Source organism: Boleophthalmus pectinirostris, unplaced genomic scaffold, assembly GCF_026225935.1.
Source record: "Boleophthalmus pectinirostris isolate CB_2022bp ecotype Guang Dong unplaced genomic scaffold, ASM2622593v1 HiC_scaffold_2373, whole genome shotgun sequence".
Taxonomy (NCBI): domain Eukaryota; kingdom Metazoa; phylum Chordata; class Actinopteri; order Gobiiformes; family Gobiidae; genus Boleophthalmus; species Boleophthalmus pectinirostris.
Genome location: NW_026571217.1, coordinates 1 through 22604, shown reverse-complemented (window position 1 = coordinate 22604; position 22604 = coordinate 1). Strand labels below are relative to the sequence as shown.

Here is a 22604-nt window from a genome sequence, read left to right as displayed (position 1 = left end):
GGAGATAGATTCAGATGGAGTAAATGGATCTAACTTGGGTAAATCTGATGATAAAGACTTGAGTTTGGAAGAAAACAAATTAAAAACTGCATCTGCTATAAACTTTGATGGAAGAGTTCCAGAGGTTGCCAGATTGGAAGCTCAGATCACTGATATGTTGGAAATACCCTCAGATGAATCCAGTACAAACTTGGACAAATCTGATGAAAAAGATTTGACTTTGGAGGAATCTGCTGCAAACTGGGATGGAGGAGGCTCAGAGGTTGCCAGATTGGAGGCACAAATTCCTCTTTCTCTTACTCCGGGACAAAAGCTCATGTCCCAGCTGTTGATCCATGATGCTGCTCAGAAAGAGAAGGCGTTTTTTCAAAGAGCAGTTTGAATGCGGAGTCTGCTTTGAGAGTTGGCTCGGCTCGGAGTGCGTTCAGATCATCGAATGTGGCCATGTTTTTTGTCGTCGTTGTCTCGCAGACTTTTGTAAATTTCAAATCCAAAATGGAAAAGGAAAAGTGACAGATGTGACGTGTGCGCAGACCGACTGCAAAGCTACCCCCACACCGGCACAGGTTAGTGCTGTCACCATACTCACATTTTAAACTCCATTTCAAACTAACGAAAAGTCAAAATACTAATTTTGATACCACAATGTTCAAGAAATGTCAAATTCTGTCATGCTTATGGGAAATTTTTCAGTTTTGATGCATGCTTGTCTCCATGGAGATGTTACTGCTTTGTCTAGAATGTAAAACTGACTCTCACAGAATCAATTTTATTATTTTCTCAGGGTTTGTATGAGTCCAGTCTGTTCTAGAGTTAATTTAACATTTTAGGAAATGTTAACTTAGTAAGACTGGCCCAAAGTTCCTGTTTAACCCCGAAATCAAGAGTTATATTAATATTTTGAGAGTAAACAGATAACACTTTATAGGGTTATACTAAGTTAGCTAAACAACACACAGAGGTGTTTTTATTTTTATACTTTATTTTAGCTAATTTAAGATGAAATTTTGAACAAAACTGGTTCAAACTTTTTTTTTTTTTTTCACAGGAGTTTGAAGTGGTGGGTGGGAGGAGCCAAATTAACACTAAGGGAAAATTTATGGATTAAAGGGACAGTCCAGAATTTTGGACATACGACCTCATTTCCTAGTGAGCCAGAGTGTTGGAGACGTGTGGAGACACTTTTTGAAATATTCCATCCAGTCCTTGTATTTGCAGAGGTCGCTGGTGCTAGACTAGTGCATGTCAATGGTCATAGTTCTCCTGCCACTAAAAACAGTTTTACCCACTGCACAAAACACTCGACTGTCCATGTGAATGTCTGTGTTGATAGAATAATTTTAGAAGTAAAACCAACCTTGTATTTGAAGGATTTCTGTCTGAGCAGCAGCAGTGAGTTGTACTTCCTGATAGAAAGCTTGGCAGCGGCGGACTGATATCACCAAGCACCTATCTTACTGGCAAAGTAAAATACCACTGCTGCTGAGAAAATAGTTCCTCAACATGCAACAATTCATGCGATTCAAGGTTAGTTTTATTTCAAACATTATTCTATCAACACAGACATTTACATGGACAGTCTGGTGTAATAATAGATTTGTTTGGGGTGTTTTGTGGAGTGGGTAGAGGAGTGGCAGAAACAGAGAACTATGGCCATTGACATGCACTAGTCTAACAGTGACCTCTGCAAATACAAGGACTGGATGGAATATTTTAAAAAGTGTCTCCACACGTCTCCAACACTCTGGACTTCATTACCTAGTGAGCCAATGTCCAAAATTCCAGACTGTCTGCCTGTTTAACACTAGGGGAAGTTGACTTAACTTCAACCATATCAACTCTGGCAAGTAACCCCAACTCCAACCCCCATTTAACTTTCAAATAGTTAAATTAACACTTTTTGTGTTATAAACAAACACATTTTACCCTGAAATTTTAACCTTTCAGTTTTTAGTCCAGTGAGGTTCATTTGGTCTTTTTTCAGAACAAGAGTTTGTTTTCATCCCTGATGGTTTGGACTGCTCCTTGCGCTCTTCCTCAGAATGGTCACGTGATTTGGCTGTGGTTTCATACTATGCCCTTTTACGGAGGAATAGTACAGAACCAATAAGAAAAAAAAAAGCACCTCCACGACATCAGCACATAGTCAAAACACAGTACAGATGACTAGACTTGCAACCAGGGAGGGTAGGGAATTTGAGTTGACCTAACGTAGGCAAGCAGCCATCCGGATCCTGCAGCCACGTGGCGCTGGATACAACAGACTCGCCCACCATGCTGTTGGGTCAAAGCTGCGAAGGCATAAACATTCTAGACAAAGCAAAAATATCTCCACAGAGACAAGCAGATGACAGACCCTCCACCAGAAAGGTTTACAGTGCACCTTTAATCATAATAAATTGTAATAACTCCTTATATTTGTAATGCTCTTTACAGTCAAAGCCTCTCAGAAGGTCCATCCACAGGCCTTGATGTTGGGGAACCACTGCTCCACCAATGCGCCACTGTCGTCTCTAATTTATTTTCATTTTTTTAGGTGAGAAGTCTTGTCGGTGAAGAGCTGTTCAGCCGCTACGACCGCCTCCTGCTTCAGTCCACTCTCGAATCTATGCCTGGTAAAATACTCAAAATTTTGCATATCTAAAAAAAAAATCATTTCGATATCCAAATCCAAATCCACTTTATTTTTATAGCACATTTTACAAATAAAACCAAAGTGCTGCACAGAGATCATAAAATGAAGACAACCAAAATGTAAATTGCTAAAATGTGGTTGTACTAGTCCTCAAACAATAAAACCTGTCAAATAAAAGCAAAACCATAAAAATCATAAAATAGCAGTAAATAAGTCAAATAAATAAAAGCCAGAGAATAAAAGTGGGTCTTAAGACAAGACTTAAAACTCTCCACTGTGGGGGCTGTTGGGACATGGGGAGGGCAGAGTGTTCCAGGGTTTGGGGCTGAACACAGAGAAGGTCCTGTCTCCCCTGATTTTAAGTCTCGTTTTAGGCCCCACGAGGTGGAGCTGGCCCTCAGACCTCAGAGCGCGCAGTGGAGTAAATTTGAATGAGGTCTGAGATGTTGACACAGGGCCAGTCCATTCAAAGCTTTAAAAACAAACAATGAAATCTTAAAATCAATTATTATCCTTGTTCCTTTGTACCTCCCTCCTCTTGACTCTCTTCTGCTGTGTGTGTGTTTGTGTCAGATGTGGTGTACTGCCCCCGGCCCTCCTGTGCCTCTCCTGTCCTCTCAGACTCCAACTCCATGGCCCAGTGCTCCGTCTGCAGCTTCGCCTTCTGTGTCCTCTGTAACAAAACCTACCACGGCTCTGAGCCCTGCTACACCCCCACCCCCGAAGACGAGAGGCAACAGAGGCCCCACGACGACTATGCGCAGATCCCAAAGACAAAAGGTGACTTCTGCTCTTTCGTACACACAAAGTAAACATGTATATACATTTAAAATTCATTTCAAATCTAAATTGTAGTGTATTTTAAAGATACAATATTATGCAGAATGAACTCTTGTGAGCTTTAAACCATGTTCGAATGTTGTTTCCTTCTCAAAATCAGACCTGGAGTTGTGTTTTGTTTTATTTACACATGTTTGAGCAACTTTTTATTATACACACATCCCGAATTTCAGACTTCAGGTCATTGTGCAATGCATACTGGGAAGGGCCGACCGAAAAAGTGAGCATCAAACCACCATGTTTGATTTCCCAGTGGGATGCGTCTATTGTCAAAGCCGATCTTTTCAAGGCTTTTGAATCATATCATAATCAGACATCATAATCGTGTGGTTGTTGGATGTCCTAACAGCGGAAAACAGCTGGAGAAATGGGCTTTGAAAGTTTGTGAACTCCATAAATGCAAAAGGGAATCAGATGTGTGTGACTGCAAACCTCCGTTCAAACTGTTTCCCTTCCCAACGGAATTGAAAAATAGTGAAAAGCGAAAGCGATGGCCAGGACTGATACACTGGAAAGACAAAAAAGGAAACCTTTGGCTGCCTAAGAAATCATCCAGAGTTTGCAGAGAACATGTACAGTGAGGAAAAGAAGTATTTGAACACCCTGCTTTTTTTGCAAGTTCTCCCACTTGTTCTACCCAATCATGGAGGGGTCTGAAATTTTCATCATACGTGCATGTCCACTGTGAGAGACATAATCTACAGTCCCTGACAAAAGTCTTGTCGCTTATCCATTTTGTAGAAACAAAAGCTTATAACCTGACTTTAAATTAATCGATTGGTTTTAGAAATGTCTCATATGAAGCTAAAACCCTCCCAAATTATGCTCAATAAACTAAAATAAATTTGCTTCACTGAAGAAAGATTGATCATTTAATGAACACAGAAAGGTCAGATTTTGGCAAGACAAAAGTTTTGTCGCCTACAGAAAATTGAACAAATAATTTACTTCAAATACAAAAATATGTTGCATAACGTCAGTGAATGAAGTAGTGGTGCTGTGAGATCCAGATTTAATATCTTGTATGACTTCCATGAGCTTGAAGGACGCATCCATGCGGTTCGACAATGATTCATACAATTTGTTGATGAAGTCATCAGGAATAGCAAAGAAAGCAGTTTTACAAGTTTTTACATTCCCGGAGTTCCTCAAGATTCTTTGGTTTTGCCTTCCATGCTTCCTCTTTCATTCTACCCCAGACCTGCTCCATGATGTTCATGTCTGGTGACTGGGCTGGCCAGTCCTGGACCACCTTCATCTTCTTCGCCTTGAGAAACTTTGATGTAGAGATAGAAGTATGTGATGGAGCACCATCCTGCTGCAAAATTTGAGCCCTTTTATGGTTGGGAATGTAAGAGGAGCTAATACTTCTTGATATTTTAGGCTATTGATATTTGCCTTCCACCCTGCAAATGTCTCGTACACCCCCATACTGGATATAACCCCAGACCATGATTTTTCTGCCACCAAACTTGACTGTTTTCTGGGTGAATCTTGGATCCATGCGGGCTCCAGTAGGTCTCCTGCAATATTTGTGTCGGCTGTGATGTAATTCAACCAAGGATTCATCTGAGAAATCCACCTTCTGCCACTTTTCCAGTGTCCATCCTTTTAGCAGGCTGTGGACCTTGGCAAATGCCACACGGTTTTTAATTGCCTTTTGTTTAGTGCTGGTTTCTGTGCACTGATTCGACCATGGAGGCCATTTCAAGACAGAATTCTACAAACTGTTGTGGTTGACACAGGGACTTGAGGTGACCAGGCCTGGTGGAGTCTGCTGCAGTGGAAAAGGGGCCTTGGATTTTCAAATCAACAAACGGTCCTCCCAAGCAGTTGTCTTGCGGGGTCTGCCGGACCTGGGCTTGTCAAAAACATCTTCAGTCATTTCAGATCTTTTTCTTATTCTTTGTACTTGACACTGAGACACATTGAAGGTGTCACCACCTCAGCAGTGGATCTGGTCTTCAGCCTCTTGATAATTAATGCTTTGGTCTCAGGGTGGATCTTAGGCATGTTGTCAGAGGTCAAGTTGCAGTTGATGTGAAGGTCTGGTGTGCTGGGTTCTTTTTATACACACCCATTAATTGATTGATCAGTAACTGATCACAGGTGAGGCTGTAATCTAGGATTGGGTGCATCATATGACAAGGCCACAAGACTTTTGTCTTGCCAAAATCTGACCTTTCTGTGTTCATTAAATGATCAATCTTTCTTCAGTGAAGCAAATTTATTTTAGTTATATTGAGCATAATTTGGGAGGGTTTTAGCTTTTCATATGAGACATTTCTAAAACCAATCGATGAATTTAAAGTCAGGTTATAAGCTTTTGTGATCTACAAAATGGATAAGTGACAAGACTTTTGTCAGGGACTGTAAAAAGAAAAATCCAGAAATCACAATGTATGAATTCTTAACTATTTATTTGTATGATACAGCTGCAAGTAAGTATTTGAACACCTGTCTATCAGCTAGAATTCAGTGTGTGCACACCTGGTGAAAAACTACAGGAAACGTTTGACCTCTGTAATTGCAAACAAAGGCTACTGTACCAAATATTAACACTGATTTTCTCAGGTGTTCAATACTTGTTTGCAGCTGTATCATACAAATAAATAGTTTTTAAAAATCATACATTGTGATTTCTGGATTTTTTTTTTCAGATTATGTCTCTCACAGTGGACATGCACCGACGAAAATTTCAGACCCCTCCATGATTTCTAAGTGGGAGAACTTGCAAACTAGCAGGGTGTTCAAATACTTATTTTCCTCACTGTATGTGCAGTGCCAACAAAACAAAATCCCGATCCCTCGCTCAACCTTGATTACGAATTTAAAAAGTCAACGCCAAGTGAAAGGCACCAGCTGTTCGCCAAGAAACACCTTCCACTGCAAAGCGACCAAGACGTAATGTTGCTGTAAAACCACAAGAACAAGAAAGTGCAAGCTCGGCATGTTTGTCTTCTGTACCTCTCGCTTAACAAATGGGATTTTGCTATGTTGGTGCTCCATATACAAAATGTTCACTGCAAACTTGGGATAATTTCTTAGGTAGCCAAAGGTTACCTTTTTTGTCCTTCCTCTGTATCTGCGTTCTCTTCTTTGAGACAAGAACCTATCCTAAATATGCAGGGTTTGTGTGTTAAATATGTGAAACAAAACATAACTCTTGGTATGTTTCTGATGAGGAAACTACATTATAACAGATCAGAAAATATACATAGTGCACTTTGTGTGTGTGTTGTGTGCAGAGGGCAGGATGGCTCTGTGGGAGGATTACTCCACTGGGTACAAAGCGAGCGGCAGCTCCTGAAGCAGAGGTTCGGCAAACAGGCATTTCTGGGGTTCCTGGAGAACTGGCTGAGCTCAGACTGGATCAGGGAAAACACCAAGAACTGCCCCCACTGCTTCTCCCACATCCAGGTCAGAACCACACACACAGCACCAAGAACTGCCCCCACTGCTTCAGCCATATATAGAAAAAACAGATAAAGACATACCGGTCAAAAGTTTTAGAACATTTTAGAATTTTTTTTCCCAGTTTTTTTTTATTGAAAATGATTCAGTTTATTGTGTCATTGCACTCTGAAATGAAAGCATAGAACAAATAAGCAATTTGAGTTGAAAAAGAAATCATGGAATCAGTTTATAGACGAAAATGTATTCTAAGAACATTTGACTCATCAAAGTGTCCACCTTTGGCAGATATAACAGCTGAACACACTTGTGACTCATTCTTTCTACAAGAGAAGTCAAATATTTTTCAAAAAGTTCTTCCCAAGTCTATTGCAGAAGTTCCATAAATGTGTGGCACTTGTAAGTTGCTTCACTCTTCTGTCCAGTTCATCCCAAACCAGCTCGATGGGGTTTAAGTCTGGACACTCCATGTTGTCAAGCTTTATCATTTTGTTCTTTTTTCCTGAGGTGTTTTGGGTCAATATCTTGCTGTAAGCTGAACCTCTGTCCCACCAGGCATTATACCAGAGGGTACTGCATGTGGTTGCTGTTTTGGTTCAGTGTGCCACTAACTCTGTACAAGTCACAGACCCTAGATCCAGTAAAACAGCCCCAGACCATCACACTTCCTCCTCCATGTTTGACAGTCGATGTCACACACTGTGGATCCATCCTCTCACCTACTCAAAGGTCCTGTGTGATGAACCAAAGATTTTAAATTTTGATTTGTCAGTCCATAACACCTTCAATAGTCTTCAGTAGTCCAATGGTGGTGTTTTGTGGCCCAGGAGGGTCTCTTTGTCATATTTCGATGTCTTGGCAGTGGCTTTCTTGCTGCAACTCTTCCTGTCAAACTTGCAGCTTGAAGTCTTCTCTTCACAGTTGAAACTGAACCTTGCTTACTTCGACCACTCTTAAGCTGTGTTTGAAACTGTTGTCCTGTGAGCTGCCTATCATGCAAGCAGTTAACTCTCAGAAACTTGTCCTCTGATTGAGTTGTGGCTTTGGGTCTGCTAGAGTGCTTCCTGTCAGAGTTTCCCCTATAGTGCCTTTTGAAAATTGTACTCACTGACACCTTGACTTTCTTTGCATTTTCCCGTACGAAAGACTTACATTTTTAAGTGTTATGATGGTCTGTCTCTCTTCCATTGTTAATCACCTTTTTCTTGCCATTTTTGTAGCAACACACTACTTTGTGCAGTACAATACTGTAGACCTGATGCTCATGAGGGTCTGGTACAACAGTGTGTTTTAACACTGCTTTTATGCACACAGAGGGGGATGGAAGTGATCAAGAAAGGTTGGAACATCTGTAGGAAATAGTAGCACCAGCTTTCAAGGCTGATTAAGCTTGGGGCTCAGTTGGTAGAGCATTCGCCCACTGATCTAAAGGTTGGCGGTTCGAATCCAGCTCTCAATATAAACATCACAGGTTGAGCGGTCAGATCCACTGACCCACAGGTTGGCTGGTGTGATTTCAGCTCCCACAGATGAATGCTGTCGTTGTGTCCTTGGGCAAGACACTTAACCCACCTTGCCCACAGTGTTTGCGTACACTGGTGTGTGAATGTGTGTGTGAATGGGTGAATGGGTGAGTGGTTCTTTGTTGTAAAGCGCTTTGAGTGCCTTGAAGGTGGAAAAGCGCTGTAGAAAAATGTGACCATTAACCATTTTAAAGCTCTTCATTGGACTTGCACGACTTGAATTGCAATAAATAACAGGAAAAATGAGGGTGTTCTAAAACTTTTGACCAGTAGTGCAGATAAGAGACAGATAAAGAGAGATGAATAGATAGATTAGATAGACAAACAAAACACATTCACTTCACTTGATATAATATAGATATTTTTTTATGATTTTCAGAAAATTGAAGGATGTAACCGTATGACCTGCACCCGTTGCCACCGTATGTTTTGCTGGAGATGTTTGAGCAAATCACCCACTTCTGACCACTTCAAATTCTCCTGCCCTTTATTCCCATGGCTCCCAAGACCAGTGTCCTATCTCACTCCCACCACCCCCCTTTAACACCACCGGGGTGCCTTTCACAATTATACATTCATTTACTTGGACATTGTCAATTATATCTAATGCACTTTCTTGTTTAAATTAAGTTTATACCAAAATTAGCCTACAGAAACATTCTTTAAGTGTACTGGTGGTTTTCAGATTCATAAATGTGATGGTTTCAGACAGGCCTGTCAACAGAAATTTGGGGGCCTTGAGCAAGAAGCCTCACATGGGCCCCCTACTAATCTAAATGAATTTATTTTATTTTTATTTATTTCACTTTTAGTTTATAAAATATGCTATACAAATAAAGACTTATTTTCTCCCAACAGTTACCGGATATTTTAATTACAGTCCCCACAAGTTCAATAAATATTCCTACTTTTACTACTACTCAGAGGTGGGGACTTGCAAGACGTGACTTGGACTCGAGTCAAACTTGAGTCACTATTTTTAGGACTTGAGACTTGACTTGATAAAATGGACTAAGACTTGGGACTCGTCTTGAAGGTCATTGACGTGGGATTTTGGACTTGAAGCCTGTGACTTGACAAGACTTGATGTTTCTCCTAAAAATATATGTTTTTAGAAAATACTTTTCTCTTTACATTTGATAAATGCGGTGCTGAATTTTACAGGAATATTAGATTATAATAATTCAATATTAATTATACAGTACAATACAGTAATATACAGTACAACACAGTCATATACAATACAGTAAAACATAGTACACTGCAGTAACATACAGTACAATAGAGTAATATACAGTACAATACACAGTAATACACAGTACAACACAGTAATACTCAGTACAGTGCAGTAACATACAGTACAATACAGTAATATACAGTACAATGCCGTAACATAAAGTACTATACGATAATATCTGTATTATCTTACAGTACAGGCCTACAAAAACAATAATATACAGTACAATACAGTACAAATATAGTAATATACAGTACTACATAGAATTACATAGAACATGATCCTTCCATTTCAGTGCAGACTACCTGACAAAATAATTGTTATTTAGCACTTTTAAATCTGAATTCTTGCTGTTCTGACCCTAATGATTCACACTCAGATCTTGAAAGACTTTTAAAAAGGAAAAAATTCCATTTATACAGTTCTTCTATAAATACTCATATATAAATACACCATGAACTTTTAAGTACAATTTAGCTTAAAAATCTGAAGATTGAAATGACTTGAAGCTCAAAGCAGACGACTTGAACTTGACTTGGACTTATGAGCCAGTGACTCGAGACTCAACTTGGACTTGCCTGTATTTGACTTGGGACTTGACTTGCACCAACAAAAGTCTATACTGAGCCACGAGTGAGTCAAGAATGGACAACGTTATGCTCTATTTTTACAATTTTATTTATACCAACACCCCAACCTGGTGTGTCCCAGTTTTGAATTTTTTGGTCACCCTATATTACTGCTAGACTCATGCTAGGCCCCCACTGCATTTAATGTTTTGTTTCTTGTGTCATAAATAAATAAAACCTACAAACATCTTAGGTATGCCATGGAATGTTTCACAGTATGACTGTAGCAGCCAAAATGCACCTCCGGCCACTGTGTGGCGCTGTGTCTTTGTTTTCTGTGAGTTGCTGCTGATTGAAGACCTCTAGTTAGACAATACAGGTGTTGCAGATTGATGAGGAGCAGTCTTTTGACCGTGTTCACAGCTCATGCTAAACTAAAGGAATATTTGAGCTTTTACTGGAGTTTTGGGCTCATTTCTATGGAAACACGCGTCAGAAATACCTTTTAAAATTTGCATCCTCGTGGCTGCCCCTGTATTAGTCAAAAGACTCCTCAGAAGACAACAAGCTGAAGTGGATTGACTGGCACCACTCACCACACTGCAGTCTGGCTCTGAGAGCTGCGTTTGGTTGCTACAGGAAAGGCAGCAAAGTGGCATTGGTTTGGACGAGGACAGAGATGGGAGCATGTGCAGAGGTGGCTGTGGTGAAGGACACTGCACAGACTGACCGTGTAGAAAGTTTGGACACAGATCTATGCTACGGACTTCAGCTGATTGAGATGGACACTAACGTAAGGGAATGAAGTAAAGGAGGGTAATTTTCTTCAATCAGTGTACAGTAGAATTTGCTTACAAAAGATTTGTTCAGCTTTATTGAACTTTCACTGAACTAATTTTACTTTGTAAAAAGCAGTTATTTAGTCATGAAAAGTTTAAATTCTTCTATTGCTGCTGCTCGTTTACAAGTTGAGGCTGAAAAGGCAGTGCTTCTGGTCAGACTGCCTTTATTGAAAGAGAAACATGCCATAGATGTCAGCACTGCTGCCTCTGTTTTACTGGCTCTTCGAACTCGTCCATTGTGTGACTGACTCCGCCAACGTGAACATGACGTTTACATCGCTCCTACTGCCGTGTTCTGTGTGGGTTTCCGGCAATGAGTGGAATTAATAAATAAATAAAATATAAATAAATGGGATGTAGCACAGAATGTGAAAACAGGAAAATACCGCCTTGTAATCCACTTATTTCAGCAAAGTAACTGTAATCCAATTACCACTCATTGAAACAGTAACTGTAACTGAATACAGTTACTCATAATTTGTACTCTGATTACTTAACGCCGGTACATGTAATCTGTTACTCCTCAACACTGCCTGTAATGGACTTTATTCCACCCACTGCTGATCACTTCTCTGATGTATCATCTCCATGTGAAGAGAAACAAACTGACACTTCAGACTCCGAGTGAGTGGGTGAGTTATAGTTCCTTATTTATTGTTAGTGACTTGGTTGGTTAGTCAGTTGGTGGTTGGTTACTTACTTAGTTACTTAATTAGTTAGTTCGTTACTTCATTACTTGTTTGGTTAGTTACTTATGGTTCCTTAGTTATAGTTACTTAGTTACTTGGTTAGTGTGTGAGTAAGTTAGTTTTCATTTTGAAGTAGTCTCTGTTGTGGTGATGGTGTACGGACGTCTTTCTCATTTCTATCAGATTGTTGTTACTATAGTTGTGTGTGTGTTTTTATTCTGATTCTTTGCAGTCTGTGGTTGTTACTGGTTTTATTGGACTCTTACATCACAAACATGAGTCAGCTGGAGCGCGCGCGTCACGGGAGGAGCGCCTCTACTGCCCCACAACCTGAGCGCACAGGACAAACACTCACGCCGGCTTTTTATGCACAAGTGAGGCTCATGCGGAACAGTTGAACCATTTGAAGCAAGTTTTTGTCACGTTATGAGCTCAGATTTGGATGAACAACAAGATGAAATCCTCGCTCTTGTCAGCATATTCGATCCGGAGGAGTTTGTCCGGAATGAGTCGAAGTCTTCCGGGGAGTTCCGAGTGTGCGTGGAGCTCCCGGCGCACTTCACTGTCGTACTAAAACAAGGTAAAAGAATAAACTAATTCAGCTATTGTTATCTTTTAAGCACTAGTTTTGCCTAAAAAGTGTATGTCATGTTTATGTTGCGGCGTTCAATCTTTGTGCGTAACTTAAACAGTAACTTAAATAAATTACACATCCACGTTACGACGCTTTTGAACTCTCTTCCTGGTGCACGCGCACGTCCCAAGTCAGGTGGTACCCAGACAGCCGTACTGCCGTTGTCATGGTAACGGTGAAGCTGTCACTGGCTGACACATCAGGACATTAAAGGGACACTATGCAACTTTTTTCTGCTCGCATTACTTTGTCTGGAATTCATTCTCTTTTTTTTAAGTCGAACAAGAGCTTGTGAAAATCTGCTTTCTTCTACATTCTTATTTTACTGTGTGAGGAGTCGCTTCGCCACAGATCTGACTTGTAACAGACCTGATTGGCATTAACGGTTTGTCTTCATGGAAAAAGAGAAGTTTAATGCCATATTTTGGAACATTATATCGAGGATGTAATGACATCTCCATGGAGACAAGCACAAACATGACTCGTGCTGTCTGCAGTATCAGGTATAAGTATAATGAATGTGTTGTAATAATAAGCCTCTGTTTGTGGATTTCAGTCACATGACTTTCTAATTTAAGGACATTTTTAATCATTCTGAGATTCACATGACAATATTCTTCAGACCAATAATATTTACTACAGATAGAAGAAGTTCAAATGAACATTGTTAAAATGCAGGTTTTTGTTGTTTGCAGTGAGTTCTTCCAGTTAAACAGGAATCTCATTCATGTCAATGGAGAATTGGGAAAAGTTTTGCATTTTAAATATGACATAAAGTCAGTTGATTTCTGTAAAATGTTCTATTTTCATGTGCAACAAGTCAACGCTGATGCTCTGGAGGCTTTAAAACTGCTTTATCAAAGTTCAAAGTTCATATATAAAGTAGAAAAAATACTGAGGCACTCAAAAAGTACAAGATGATACTATGTATCTTTCTATGTACTGGTTGTTGGGATTTGTACTATTTATATCTTGTATTATATTTGAACTTAAATAGCTTGTAACTAAAGTCTGTTCAGTCTACATGTCCCATCATGCACCAGGGGACTGTGAACCAACCCACTGTGAACATGTGACCTCCACCTATAACTTTAAATGTGCACTGTGATCTCCATCTGCAGTTCGCCCTGATGAAGGCCGAAGGGTTGAAACACGTTGTTGTGATTTTAACTTTATCTGCCATGTGCTATTAAAGACTTTTAATCATTTGTACTTTTTGAGTGCTTCAGTTTTTTGTACTTTGTATTTGAGACTGGTCCCTTCACTGAAGACACCAAAAGGACAATTCTGCACATTTTTTGTATCCAAGTAGCTTTCCTGCCCCAAAGTTTTACAAAGTTCATAGTTTGCTTTATTATAAATTCTTCACATGTACTGATCATACAAAGAAATCAAAATTACATTTCTCTGTCACATTTGTAGACAAGACCAGACAAATATTAAATGACAACATTTATGGGCCCGGTCAAGCAGAAGTAAACAACAGCAAGGCCAAAAATTCAAGTTAATGCATCTGATATAAAAATGTATTCAACAGATACATATGTACTCTAGTTTATGAAACAGTTTTTTTCTGTACCATTTTTAGTTCTAAAGTTCCATATGTTTTAAACAGACCATGTATGAAACATGGAACAAAAATTATTTCCCAAATTTCAAAGACCTGCAAATCATGTCAATAAATGGATGTATTTCATCATATCTTGTGTTATTCCATCTTTGAACTGTTGATGAAGGTACATGATTTTTCAAAAAACATGTATTTAAAATGTTAAAAGGAAGGACTGACATATTTTATAGAAATAGTTTCCTTTCATTTTGAAGTAATATTAAAGTATTCGGAAGAAAAAAGCGACAAACGATGTAAAATCCTGCACCTTCTACTTGTTTGCACAATTTTCCCTCCGTTACTTTTCCCTCCGTTACCATGACCTTTCTTAATAAAAAATCTCATGACTCAAAAAGTAACAGGTTTTTCAATCTAATCTTGTACCATATGGTAGAAAACTATATGAAGCAAATCTTCAAACCAGTTTGTTATGGATATGTAAGTGAGAACCGCTAGTTATCACTGTTTGGATTTATTGACCAAAATATGCTGCATATTTCATTCCCTCCGTTACCGACATTAGTTTTTAAATTTTTTGTCAACAACGTGAAAGAATATCACAGGTTTAACTTTACCTTGTTGGAGTGTAACTCTTTCATACATTACCTTACTTATTTCAATAGTCCCTCTAGTTTCTGAATAAGAGCTATTTGAATGTAAAAAATCTGCCCGTTTCCCTCCGTTACTACTTGATTGGACCCTTATGTGAACAGACACAACAAATGACATCATCTCTAACCACTACAGTGACCATAAATAAATAAAGATAAAAAACACTAGTGTACAGTGCAGTTCAAGTTCCTCACAGGTGTTCCAATCAGTGAGAAAAGGTAGGGGGCGCTAGAGGGTGCTCTTGGAAAAAAAAACTAAAAAAAATTTGACAATGAAATCCAGGCGCTCCAAAGAAGTAAATGTTGCAGGAGGAAAAGTAGAGTTAAAAGGTCTTTATTTAAAGGGGCAAAGCCAACATGTTTCATCAGAGCTTAGTTCAAAATGTAAGGCATGAGCGTGGCTTTTAAAATACACAGCAACAAACGGCAGGGACAGATGTTGATTAGAGGTAAACAGGACAGCTGCAAGACATACAGCACAAGACATGGCACAGGCAAAAAAGAAATCGGTACAAATAAATACACACACACACACAGATGTCTGTGTGTGTGTGTGTGTGTGTATCTTTTTAATACAAATACAAATAATGAAAAAAAAAGTAATTTGTAAAAATATATTTATAAAAAGTATTTATAAAAAAGCAAGACAAAGTCCTCCTTCACACCAGGATGTTCACATGCTCTTAATTTATGAATCCAGAAAGCTTCTCTCTGATTTCATTTCTGAAGTCTATCTCCACCTCTTGCCACCTCCAGTGGTTTCACATGTTCACTGAAGGTATTGAACAGCTGCTATTATGATTTCAGATCAAGTATTAGGAGCAGTAATAAAAGCAGCAGATAGTTTAGTGCAGAACAGAAGGCACTTTTTTATGTGGCTCTAGTGCAAATGGTAAATAGTACAAAAGGCAAATAGTACAAGACAATAAAAAAACAACTGTCTCTTGTCCCTTATCTGAGAGGATGTCAACATTGTATGAAACATGAAAGTATCAAAAGGTTGTGAAGGATTGTGTATCTTTTATTTATTAAACACTACATCATTATAGTAATTACTGTGACAGGCCTGAACCATATTTTCCAAATGTATCAGACTTTTATGATCAGATCTTTGTTTATCTTTTAGATGACACACTGAGCAATTACGAAATCACTTCTCTCCCGCCTCTGTGCCTTACCTTTGACCTGCCTGAGGATTACCCATCATGCTCTCCTCCTGCCTTCATGCTCAGCTGCTCCTGGCTCACCCCAAAGCAGGTACAGAACTTACCACAATATTCCAGTGAGTAATGCTCTGTTTAAGTTCTGTTTCTTTAAAATGTTGCAGTGGTGCTGGTGTCTGGGCTTTTTGTCAAGGCCGTTAAGGGTCAGTTTGTAAAATGAACAGAGGTTTCAGTGTGGATGAGGAGGCCTGGGACCACAAGGTGATACAATAAGATCGATGCGCGAAGATCATTGCATTCATGAGTAGTTTTGAAGTCTGGAGCGTTAGATCTTTACGTATAAAACGAAAGTAATTGAGAATAATTTTAATATTCTCCGCTAAGAATTTTGTGTGACTGATAAAATTTGACATTTTCATTCAGTATGAGGCCAAGGTTTTAAACTTTATTCACAATGAGAACATTCAAACAGCCAACAGTCACTTCAAAGTCACAGTTTTTTTGTTTGTGTACACACCGAAAAACAAAGAGAAACAATTTTTTTGTTTTTTTACATTCAAAGTCAAATGTGACCCTCTAAGTCATTCTGAGACGTGCTGTGAGGCCGGACTCAGATGTTCACCAGCCTGAGCAGCTGTTTTTGCAAATCCATACAACACAGTATCATCAGCATACATTTAGGTTTCATATGTTTTTATTCATGTGCAAACACATATAGATATGTCATTCAAACAACACGTACACACACTGTTTTTCATTTTTATGCAGATAAAACATAACTTGTAAAGTTAACTAACAAAAACAAATCAGTCAAGAAACATGAGTAGCGTCATACAATATAATAGTAATAGAATGATAAAAAATATACTACTACTAATATGAATAAATAAATAAATATAAAAATAAATAATAAATTAATTAAATTAAAATGAATTAAAATTTAATACATTAAAAATGAATTAAAATTAAATAAAGTAAATTTTAATTAAATTAAAATTTAAGAGTGAGAGAAGTCTTCTGGAAGACCAAAGATAGCTACATACAAAGAAACATTGTTTTTGACAACACCTTGGACAACGTATTAAAGTAAATCTGCCAAAGGTCGTCAAGGCTGGGCAAAGAAAAAACATATGTGTGAGATTACAAGGTCACACACCCCACACCTGTCACAAACATCCACAACAGAGGGAAAGATCTGGGTTAGTCTTGTTTGTGAATAATGACATCTGAACAGAACTTTAAACTGTATTAAAGTCAGACAGGCACAAATGGTAAATAAAAACAAATACATTTTTTTTTATCAACTTTTATTTTTTATTGAAATGCTGCTTAATCACACTAAATCAATGACTGTACATTCATGAGTTCTGTAATTCTTGAAATAATCACGAGTACAGTTTGCATACGATACATACATAGTCACAATCCAAGTTTTTTTTTTTTTTTTAAACAAAAACAAAAAAAAAACAACAACAACCTCCCACCCCAGTCCAAAGCTTCACCCAAGAAAAGGTCTGCTACAAAGTTGTTGGGAGACGCATGATGAAAACATGCCATAGGGTAATTGTGTCACTCTTGGCCCTGTGCACCCTGGCTATAGAAAATTCTGACTGGGCAATATCCAGAAACATTAACGACCAAGCATGGATAGATAAACCATTTTCTTAGCTGCCGTGAGGCCTGACAACAAGATCCTTCATTTGGCCACTTTAAGTTTGACCTGTGAGAGATTATTTAATATCAACACGTCCGGTGAACAGGGTACTAGAACATCAAATGGTAAAGAAAGTTTACATGAAACCTGCCTCTAGAAATCCCTCCCAAAACATATGTTTAAATGTGCCAATGTGACTTAAAGAGCATAATTTACATAAGGAATCTGTAATTCTCTTCATAACATACAGTTTTTTGGGAGTTAAATATAACCGATGTGCACAATTATAATGGATTTGTTGGTGATCAGGATTCCTGGAGGACAGGCTAATACTCTCCCACACCTCGTCCCAGTCCAATACAGGGGACAAATGGGACTCTTATGAATGAGCTGTAATGCGGAGCTCCACCAGTGTCCATCAAAAACTAGACCCAGCTCATCATCAGTGTACATTTGAACATTAACAGTAGGACAGCACTGAGGGAGGTCACTAATATACACGGAACTTTCTGTGCAAAGCAATAACATCTACAGGTGGTGGTCAGGTTTGTATTGTTTCGTCACCTCATGCACGCCTCACTGTATCATATAAAAACTATACTCGTGCACTTATTCTTTTTATTTTCTAATGTTCTCTTTTGTTTCCTCAGCTGTCCTCACTCACTGCTCATCTCACTGACCTGTACCAGACCACAGGGGGCGCTGTTGTGCTTTTCTCCTGGGCCCAGTTCCTCAAATATGAGACTTTAGGCTTTCTCGGAATCACTGACATACTGGAGATAGATTCAGATGGAGTAAATGGATCTAACTTGGGTAAATCTGATGATAAAGACTTGAGTTTGGAAGAAAACAAATTAAAAACTGCATCTGCTATAAACTTTGATGGAAGAGTTCCAGAGGTTGCCAGATTGGAAGCTCAGATCACTGATATGTTGGAAATACCCTCAGATGAATCCAGTACAAACTTGGACAAATCTGATGAAAAAGATTTGACTTTGGAGGAATCTGCTGCAAACTGGGATGGAGGAGGCTCAGAGGTTGCCAGATTGGAGGCACAAATTCCTCTTTCTCTTACTCCGGGACAAAAGCTCATGTCCCAGCTGTTGATCCATGACGCTGCTCAGAAAGAGAAGGCGTTTTTCAAAGAGCAGTTTGAATGCGGAGTCTGCTTTGAGAGTTGGCTCGGCTCGGAGTGCGTTCAGATCATCGAATGTGGCCATGTTTTTTGTCGTCGTTGTCTCGCAGACTTTTGTAAATTTCAAATCCAAAATGGAAAAGTGACAGATGTGACGTGTGCGCAGACTGACTGCAAAGCTACCCCCACACCGGCACAGGTTAGTGCTGTCACCATACTCACATTTTAAACTCCATTTCAAACTAACGAAAAGTCAAAATACTAATTTTGATACCACAATGTTCAAGAAATGTCAAATTCTGTCATGCTTATGGGAAATTTTCAGTTTTGATGCATGCTTGTCTCCATGGAGATGTTACTGCTTTGTCTAGAATGTAAAACTGACTCTCACAGAATCAATTTTATTATTTTCTCAGGGTTTGTATGAGTCCAGTCTGTTCTAGAGTTAATTTAACATTTTAGGAAATGTTAACTTAGTAAGACTGGCCCAAAGTTCCTGTTTAACCCCGAAATCAAGAGTTATATTAATATTTTGAGAGTAAACAGATAACACTTTATAGGGTTATACTAAGTTAGCTAAACAACACACAGAGGTGTTTTATTTTTATACTTTATTTTAGCTAATTTAAGATGAAATTTTGAACAAAACTGGTTCAAACTTTTTTTTTTTTTTTTTTTTTTCACAGGAGTTTGAAGTGGTGGGTGGGAGGAGCCAAATTAACACTAAGGGAAAATTTATGGATTAAAGGGACAGTCCAGAATTTTGGACATACGACCTCATTTCCTAGTGAGCCAGAGTGTTGGAGACGTGTGGAGACACTTTTTGAAATATTCCATCCAGTCCTTGTATTTGCAGAGGTCGCTGGTGCTAGACTAGTGCATGTCAATGGTCATAGTTCTCCTGCCACTAAAAACAGTCTTACCCACTCCACAAAACACCCGACTGTCCATGTGAATGTCTGTGTTGATAGAATAATTTTAGAAGTAAAACCAACCTTGTATTTGAAGGATTTCTGTCTGAGCAGCAGCAGTGAGTTGTACTTCCTGATAGAAAGCTTGGCAGCGGCGGACTGATATCACCGAGCACCTATCTTACTGGCAAAGTAAAATACCACTGCTGCTGAGAAAATAGTTCCTCAACATGCAACAATTCATGCGATGCAAGGTTAGTTTTATTTCAAACATTATTCTATCGACACAGACATTTACATGGACAGTCTGGTGTAATAATAGATTTGTTTGGGGTGTTTTGTGGAGTGGGTAGAGGAGTGGCAGAAACAGAGAACTATGGCCATTGACATGCACTAGTCTAACAGCGACCTCTGCAAATACAAGGACTGGATGGAATATTTTAAAAAGTGTCTCCACACGTCTCCAACACTCTGGACTTCATTACCTAGTGAGCCAATGTCCAAAATTCCAGACTGTCTGCCTGTTTAACACTCGGGGAAGTTGACTTAACTTCAACCATATCAACTCTGGCAAGTAACCCCAACTCCAACCCCCATTTAACTTTCAAATTGTTAAAATAACACTTTTTGTGTTTAAAAACAAAAAAAATTACCCTGAAATTTTAGTCCAGTGAGGTTCATTTGGTCTTTTTTCAGAACAAGAGTTTGTTTTCATCCCTGATGGTTTGGACTGCTCCTTGCGCTCTTCCTCAGAATGGTCACGTGATTTGGCTGTGGTTTCATACTATGCCCTTTTACGGAGGAATAGTACAGAACCAATAAGAAAAAAAAAAAAGCACCTCCACGACATCAGCACATAGTCAAAACACAGTACAGATGACTAGACTTGCAACCAGGGAGGGTAGGGAATTTGAGTTGACCTAATGTAGGCAAGCAGCCATCCGGATCCTGCAGCCACGTGGCGCTGGATACAACAGACTCGCCCACCATGCTGTTTGGGTCAAAGCTGCGAAGGCATAAACATTCTAGACAAAGCAAAAATATCTCCACAGAGACAAGCAGATGACAGACCCTCCACCAGAAAGGTTTACAGTGCACCTTTAATCATTAATTGTAATAACTCCTTATATTTGTAATGCTCTTTACAGTCAAAGCCTCTCAGAAGGTCCATCCACAGGCCTTGATGTTGGGGAACCACTGCTCCACCAATGCGCCACTGTCGTCTCTAATTTATTTTCATTTTTTTAGGTGAGGAGTCTTGTCGGTGAAGAGCTGTTCAGCCGCTACGACCGCCTCCTGCTTCAGTCCACTCTCGAATCTATGCCTGGTAAAATACTCAAAATTTTGCATATCTAAAAAAAAAATCATTTCGATATCCAAATCCAAATCCACTTTATTTTTATAGCACATTTTACAAATAAAACCAAAGTGCTGCACAGAGATCATAAAATGAAGACAACCAAAATGTAAATTGCTAAAATGTGGTTGTACTAGTCCTCAAACAATAAAACCTGTCAAATAAAAGCAAAACCATAAAAATCATAAAATAGCAGTAAATAAGTCAAATAAATAAAAGCCAGAGAATAAAAGTGGGTCTTAAGACAAGACTTAAAACTCTCCACTGTGGGGGCTGTTGGGACATGGGGAGGGCAGAGTGTTCCAGGGTTTGGGGCTGAACACAGAGAAGGTCCTGTCTCCCCTGATTTTAAGTCTCGTTTTAGGTCCCACGAGGTGGAGCTGGCCCTCAGACCTCAGAGCGCGCAGTGGAGTAAATTTGAATGAGGTCTGAGATGTTGACACAGGGCCAGTCCATTCAAAGCTTTAAAAACAAACAATGAAATCTTAAAATCAATTAGTATCCTTGTTCCTTTGTACCTCCCTCCTCTTGACTCTCTTCTGCTGTGTGTGTGTTTGTGTCAGATGTGGTGTACTGCCCCCGGCCCTCCTGTGCCTCTCCTGTCCTCTCAGACTCCAACTCCATGGCCCAGTGCTCCGTCTGCAGCTTCGCCTTCTGTGTCCTCTGTAACAAAACCTACCACGGCTCTGAGCCCTGCTACACCCCCACCCCCCCCGAAGACGAGAGGCAACAGGGGCCCCATGAAGCCTACGTACAGATCCCAGAGACAAAAGGTGCGTTCTGCTGTTTGAACGGAATTGAAAAATAGTGGAAGGCGAAGGTGATGGGCAGTATTGATACACAGACAAGACAAAAAAGGTAACCCTTGACCGCCTAAGAAATCTTCAGTGAACATTTTGTGCCAACAAAACAAAATCCCGATCCCTCACTCAACCTTGATTACAAATTTAAAATGTCAACACCAAAGCAATAGGCACTGGCTGTTCGCCTAGAAACACCTTCCACTACAAAGCGACCAAGACGTGATGTTGCTATAAAGCCAGTCCAACAAGAAAGTGCAGCTCAGTCTGTTTGTCTTCTGTACCTCTTGTTTAACAAACAGGATTTTGCTTTGTTAGTTCTCCACATACAAAATGTTTGACGCAAACTCGGGATGATTTCTTATAGAGGGCTCAGGGCCTTCAAGGTAGGAAAGCCCAAGAAAAAAAATATTGAAATAATTTTTGTACTACTAATATATTTTTTCAGTATTTTTATTCAGTGAGTAATAAACACTACACTAGTAATAATTTCTAGATCATTGTTAAAAACTTGGACTAATATTTCTTGGGAAACAAAGGGTTAATATAATGGAATGGAAATGGAACAATCACAATTTTTCTTCCAATGGTATCTGGGTAAATCAGTGACTCCCCCTGCAGGCACTGAACTAAAGAAAACCTGCAGGGCCTTCGCCTTCCTGTAGTGAAGGCCTGTGCAATACAAGGCAATATGGGTATGAGTTTGAGATTGACAGTTGTCTTAGCCAATCATATTTTACTGAGTTATGGGCAGGATCATATTACGACATCTTCCGGGCCGGGCTCTTTGCTCTCTCTGTCCCACCCTAACTCTCCACTGGTGGCATGTTACTGCTACAGGCTAATGCATGGGTAACAACAGAGCCGTGTGCTACAGGAGTTATTGCGAGTTCAACTTCAAGTCAAAGTGTGTTCGCAAGAAAAGAAGCATTAAGCTGAAATGAGTGCAATTGGCCGCGGTGTTATGCTGCAGGTCTTATT

At 39.3% G+C, this 22604-nt stretch overlaps 1 protein-coding gene across 1 annotated transcript; it reads left to right on the top strand.

Annotated features, from left to right (window-relative positions):
• Positions 1 to 504: 504 nt before the first annotated feature.
• Positions 505 to 21596, top strand: LOC129410814 (E3 ubiquitin-protein ligase RNF14-like; the record flags this gene model as incomplete). Its single annotated transcript, XM_055159699.1, has 8 exons — positions 505 to 566; positions 2537 to 2615; positions 3209 to 3415; positions 6724 to 6895; positions 15730 to 15860; positions 18071 to 18754; positions 20715 to 20793; positions 21387 to 21596. Coding segments are annotated over exons 3-8 (1483 nt in total), but the record flags the coding sequence as incomplete, so codon positions are not given.
• Positions 21597 to 22604: the final 1008 nt, after the last annotated feature.